Source organism: Pinus tabuliformis, chromosome 4_2 (assembly GCF_031772625.1).
Source record: "Pinus tabuliformis cultivar Carrire ecotype Pingquan chromosome 4_2, CPIR1, whole genome shotgun sequence".
NCBI lineage: Eukaryota > Viridiplantae > Streptophyta > Pinopsida > Pinales > Pinaceae > Pinus > Pinus tabuliformis.
The window spans coordinates 653,159,655-653,166,429 of record NC_142304.1 but is presented as its reverse complement, the minus strand read 5'-3'; the positions used below and the strand labels follow the sequence as shown (position 1 = coordinate 653,166,429).

Genomic DNA, 6,775 nt, shown 5'->3' with positions numbered 1-6,775 from the left:
CATTGGTCTATACAATTATTGCTAAAAATAAAATTATTGGAGAGAAAAGGTAACCAGGGCTTCATGAAGAAATGTTTCACAGAAATACTGAAAGGCTTCAACGTCAAGATAAGGCAATGATGTAGCTCAGCCCCTGAACTATCTCCCTTGACTGCAAGAAGACAAATACCTTGAGAAACGCCATCGCCCCTCTCCAAAATTGTATCCCACCCGTTTTTCACAAAGTTGCTTGCGAGCTTTGTACTCTCTTCCCAACCAACGAATTCCAATATTGTTTGTGACACGTTGTCATAGCGGAGGTGGGAACGGGAGGATGCTTCTAATATAATGGTCACATACATATGAATAGAAAGGATCCTCATTTCCCTACCAAGTGATGGTAGCTTTCCTGTTTCTGGGTTGGTGACATAAAAAGGATAGCAAAAGAGGTAACCAAAAAGGTCGCCATCGTGAACCTGCCAGACTCTCAACCAATGGGAGAGGATCACGCAAGTATAGTCATTTGTTTCCTTCTCATTCAAATGAAATCAGATGACTGACATTATAGCAGTCATTCTTATTTCTATGGGCATATGTCATTATGCATGAATGAATTATATATGTCATTACGCTTCAAAACCTCTGCCTTCGGGGGAGTGGAGTGGGTGGGTAAATAGTGGTTGAGCCTACTTCCGCATCCTAAAATGGCAATAATAGGAGAGAAAGATGTGAAAACCTCTGCCTTAGGGGATTGGGTGGGTAAATAGTGGTCGAGCCTGCTTGCACATCCCCAAATGGCCAAATTCTTAGGGTTATACTCAGTCTACGCAGGGTAGCTCGCTTGGGCGTGTCAAGTAGCCGTAAAACACATGCAAATGGCCTTTCAGACAATATTCCACGAGGCTCTCGATGCATTCCTCTGGAAAACTACTACAACATAGGCTGGATTATGAGCTTGCTATCAAGTCTTGTAAGCCCGAAGCAAGGAACTGACTGAACCTAAACTACCACATGCTCATATATAACTACCACCATTTCACCGGGCTATCAATTAGGAGGGAATGAGTCAAAAAACCAAGCTACTTAGCTTTTCTTTTCTTTTCTTTAATGAAGAATTAGGGAGGTGGTGTGGATGCAGGTAAGTTGAGTGCATCAGGCTGGCTATTGGGCTCTTTCTCTCTTTTCTTTCGGTAACTAGATAGATAAGAAATCAATATCATTATATATGTCATTACTCTTCAAAACCTCTGCCTCCTAAAATGGCAAAACGAATAGTGTATTCTGCTAAAACCTCCGCCAAGGATGTGTAAGCATGCTCGACCATAAGCCCACCACCCAATAAGCATCAAGGAACTTTAGTTGCTCGACCAATGGGCCGCTATCATAGCACACTTGACTGTTAAGGAGAGAGGATCGACTGTTAAGGCCACCATTGATTTATCGCTCAACCATAAGGACCGATAGGGGCTCGACCATAGGGGCCGCCATCGATTTCTTGCTTGACCATAAGGGAGAGGGCCGCCATCGCCGCCATCACTGTGTTCTTCCTCGATCCATGGAATTCCCTTGCGACCTTCATGGTCGATTTGGAGCTCCCCTTTCCCATTACATTACTTTCAGATGTCACATTCACATAAATAGAAGAATGGGTTTCGCCTTTCTTTGCACTTCCATTATCAATAACTCACTTTGTATTAACCATCAAGGACATCAAACAAGAACACACTTAGGGCTTGGAGAATAGAATGAAGTATGGTAAACCTCTTGCTCAATGATAATATGTTCCACTTGTGACACACTGTTCTCAATCTGAGTATTCTCTTCAGTGGAAATCTGGCCAAGACCAACTCTAATATCTCCTCAGGAAGTCTCTTCCATACAGAGGGAACGGTTGGAATCTCTTCTCTGCATTTATTTTCTGGTACATATTTCTCGGTATCTTCATTTTTTGAAGGCACTCGTTTAGAGCATTCCAGCAGCACCAACATCAGGTTTTCTAGGACCTAATCACTCACTCTTGTTATCAGATCCATGGATTTACCCAAACCCTTTCTTCTAAATTTTGAGGTTTTTCTTCCAAATGCTTGAATCTGACCATTTCATACACTCAACTTCTCTCCTCCAACTTCGACATTTTGCTCAACGCCAGCTGAGTTAAAGTGAACCTCGACTCCTTCTTTACCACATCATCTTTGAACAACCTCGAGAGATTGCACCTCGACAGGAGGGAAATTATGTCAAAGGCTTTTAGGTAGGTCGGCTTGGCGGCAGGGAAGGTCGAGCCAACATCTTCCAGTTGTCCAACTTCCACATCATTGTCGGCCTATGGGCACTTCAAGCTCTGGTAGAACCAAGAAACCTCCATGAGATGTGGAACAATGATCCTCGTCATAAGGTTAGGGTCTAGCAGTGAGATAACCAGACATCGAACTTCAGAGGAAAATGAGGTGGGCATTTGAAATCCCCTTGTAGATCTTCTTATACATTACTATCAGATTCTCATCCTAGAACGACAGGTACCCTGTGAGGAGCACAAACAATATGACCATGCAAGACTAGATGTTGGCCTTGGCTCCGTTGGATCCCTTCTTCGTAATCACCTCTGGCGAAACGTATGTCAGTGTGGCGCACACCATCTAGAGAAGGTAGTCCTATCTGAACTGCTTCGGCAGCACACTGAGGTCGAAGACGGTGCCCTTCATATCGTGATTTTCCTCTAATAACAGGTTCTACGGCTTCAAATCTGGGTGATACACATCAACTGTGGTAGAAATCAACCGCGTTAATCAACTGCCGAAGAGCTCACCGACAAAGTTCAGGAGTTCGTAGACAACGTCTTTACCTATGCGAATTGAATACTAGTGTTCAACGAATTCATAAATACTTTCTCGTGATCGAATGGTTCAACTTTTCTCAATCGTCTAACATATAATCTTACGGCGCAATAAGGGGGGAGTTGATTTCGTAGGGGAATGCCTTACAGCGTAAATATATACATAATTGACATTAAAATAATTTACATAACATCTACATTCAAGTTAAAATGTTTCTTTATTATTAATAATGTATCTTTAAGTATATGTATATATTAATTCCTATTAAAATATTTTATTGATAACCCACATTGATTATTCTTTTTATATAAAACATAAAAATATTTTATTTTTACAATTTTATGAACATAAATTAGTTAACAGAGATCTTCAACTAGTTTATTTAAATCTCTTGTTGAAATATTTTTGAAAACACTTTTTTTTTACTTATTTTTCGTATTATAGCCAACATTATTTTTCTGTTTACAATATAAATTTTATTTTTATTTTAAAGGGAACAAATGGCAGATAAATTTACACATCCCCTAGGCTCAATAAATAATATTTGTTAATCATATTTCTTATTTTTTAGGGATGACATTCAATAGTATAATATTTTATTATTTGCTTTAATTTTATAATGACTTTTTGTCTTTGTTAATTCTTTTGTTTTGTTAACTACATTTAAGCTAAGCCAGGAATAATTTCAAATGCAATTTGGCCCACTAATACCCTAAAATAGGTGGAGCATGAATCGAAAACAATTAGCCCGTAAAACACAATAAAATAAGAAAACCCTTATGTTAACTAGAGTTAAGAAAAAATAATTAAAAAATGAGCGAAAAGCCCATGGCATGGTTATTTGGGTAATCAATCAGGCTATAAATATATGGACTTATTGCCCTTACCACATATCGCTCATCTCATATTGATCGAGCAAAAGTTCGTTCATACTTTCTCGAGTTCTCTTCGCTCCTTTCTTTTTATTCAGATCATCTTTCATTCGGATCAACTTTTTAGTTGGGGAGCCATGGCCTCGGAAAGCAAGGTGACTTTGAAGAGCTCAGATGGCGAATTGTTTGATGTCACTGAGGCTGTGGCATTTGAATCTCAGACCATCAAGTACATGATCGAGGACACTGGCACCGCCAATGCTATTCCGCTGCCAAACGTTTCTAGTGAGATACTCTCGAAGGTCATCGAATACTGCAAGTACCATGTCGATGCTCAGAACCCCGCACATGAGAAATCGGTCATTTCCGAGGACGAAATCAAGACTTGGGATGAAGAATTCGTTAAAGTCGATCAGGCCACTTTGTTCGACCTTATCCTGGTATTCTGTCAGAAACCCTTATTTGATGGTTTGGTATTCTTTGAACCAAACTAACGCTTTTCTTATTTGTTGTTTTGAGGGGTCTAATCTACCTGAATTACCCCAACCTCTGAGGACAGTTACCATTGGCTTCTCCAGTAAATCAATGTTCCATCAACTAATTGTTTTTTTAATTTCTGAGATCCTTCAATGCTAGAAATCTCTGTGTAGTCTCATTCCATGTAATTGTTCTGCAATATCTTCGTCGCTTTCTTTAGTAATGCTTAGCACATGTATATGCCTGTCCAGGCTATAGATACATTTGTATATTTTACGGAAATTTTGGCTTATTAAGCTTTTCGGGTTTTTGCAGGCTGCTAATTACCTAAACATAAAAAATCTGCTAGATCTTACATGTCGGACTGTTGCCGACATGATAAAAGGGAAAACGCCAGAAGAAATACGTAAAACTTTCAACATAAAGAATGATTTTACTCCTGAAGAGGAGGAGGAGGTCAGGCGTGAAAATCAGTGGGCCTTTGAATGATTCTAGGGAATTGGTGCAAAAACAGTATATATATTTCTGTGCCATGGTGTTTGCTTTTATTGTAGTCGAGAACTAGTCGAGAATTTGTGTAGAAACTATTAGTGGTAGACGACCGGCTTTGAAACTTTAATGCCAATGGTTTGTTCTTGTTGAATAATTTTGTAAAGATCTCGGAGCAACTCCTTCAATAGTATTGGGCTTCTGGAATTTCTGATAAATATTGCAACTATTTTTTGTCAACTGTGTAGTGAAATGGGCTCCAATTGCATGGTTTTAACGTTTTGAATTTTTTTGAATCTATGTGCACTGGTTTTAACATTTTGAATTTTTTTGAATCTATGTGGACTGGATGGCTTTTTCATTTTTATTTCCTTGTATTGCACGAATGAATGCGAGTTTAGAGTATTATTGCACGAATGAATGCGCTGAGTTTAGAGTATTATTGCACGAATGAATTGCCTCAGTTTAGAGGATTATTGCACGAATGAATGGGTCCAACTGTGTGGCATGCTTGTATATGTTTTACTATAGTAATTTAGAAGGTGGGGACTGACAAAAATGTAATTTGATTTGGAATTTTTTTTCTTAAAAATTGTTTTTGCAAGTAGAACATGTTGTTTTATTAAAAGAAAATTCACATGTCTTATCTGGTTTTAACATTTTGATTTTTTTTTATGTGCCCTGAATATCTTTTATATTTTTAATTTCCTTGCACAAATGAATTCGCTAAATTTAGAGTATTATTGCATGAATAAATGGCCTCATTTTGGATCCCAGGTTTTAATATTTTGATTTGGTTTTGAATTTATGTGCCCTGAATGGCTTTTATATTTTTAATTTCCTTGCTATTATTATTGCACGAATGAATTCGGTAAATTTAGAGTATTGTTGCACGAATAAATTTAGAGTTTTGATCGTCGCAGCTGGATGCTTTAGAGTATTGTTGCACGAATAAATTTAGAGTTTGGATCGCCGCAGCTGGATGCTTTCTTTTGCTAGGTGCCATTTTTGTTGTATCCACTAGTTGAGAGCCTTCTTTTCCTGCGAAAAGCTCATAAAGTTGCAAATGAGGGCATGCTCTTGCATATACACCCTGTACGCAGCTTTCTAGTGTTGGTATTTCTTAGTTTTTGGTTTGCACGTGTTTCGGGCCGATTGCTGAGCCCAGGTATCAGTTAGGTGCTTCTTTGATCAGGGTTCTTTCCGAGTGCAATCACTCTATTTGGCCACGGTCATTTGTATGACAAGTCTAAAACCCAAAAGCAAATATTTAGTCATGTCAATTCTATCGCCTTTCAACCTTGGTCTCAAATGGGTTTTACAATTCTTACTATCATTCAATCTCATTGTCGCCATAAAGATTGATTTTTGATGATGTTGAAATTGTTGATTATCTTTTTAAGGAGTTGTATCAGTTACGTGCTCACATAGTTCATGTAACTTAGCTTCTTTCATTAGGGTTCTTTCAGACTGCAATCACTCTATTTTGGCTACAGTAAACAGCCTGGCTAAAACTCTACCGAGGCTGAAAATTGTAGCATCTGACATTTATAAATATTATATAACTTGGTTCAACATCCTTACCATGGTAAGACCACTATTTCATTCCTTGTAATTGTATTGATGATGTAACTATATTAGTTGTGTTTGGTTTTTAATGTTTTTGGGTTCATTATTGCCCAATTCTAGGTAAATAGGGAGGTGTGCCAATGCTTTGCAATATATGTTCTGGGAAAATTTCCATTCCACCGAGACTGCCAATGAATTTCTTCCCGATTCACTCATTTATTCTTCCAGGAATCTCTCATTTCTTAAATTAGTCGTGGAATCCAAACTAAGATCAGTTGAATTTTACTTTTGATAATTTATATGATTTAATAAATAAATAAATAAATAATTTATATGATTTAATGGTAGGACATGCTTTATCTTGATCTTTAAAACAAAATATGCCAAATGTTTGTCTCTATAGTTGACTGGATATCTAGATCATGGAAAAATATGACATATCTGGTTGTTGTTCACATGGATAAGTGGATGTACTAAACATAAGGGTATGGTGCAACAACTCTGTAATATGTGAAATTCTTCTAAATCCATCACATAAATAGTTTTAGTATCGAT

General features: G+C 37.7%; 1 protein-coding gene across 1 annotated transcript; it reads left to right on the top strand.

Moving 5' to 3' along the window:
* Positions 1–3,822: 3,822 nt before the first annotated feature.
* Positions 3,823–4,684, top strand: LOC149171079 (SKP1-like protein 1B). The gene is made up of 2 exons (XM_089427428.1): positions 3,823–4,125; positions 4,478–4,684. The coding sequence occupies exons 1-2, from the start codon at positions 3,823–3,825 to the stop codon at positions 4,649–4,651; spliced, it is 477 nt and encodes a 158-aa protein (XP_089283554.1). The 3' UTR covers positions 4,652–4,684.
* Positions 4,685–6,775: the final 2,091 nt, after the last annotated feature.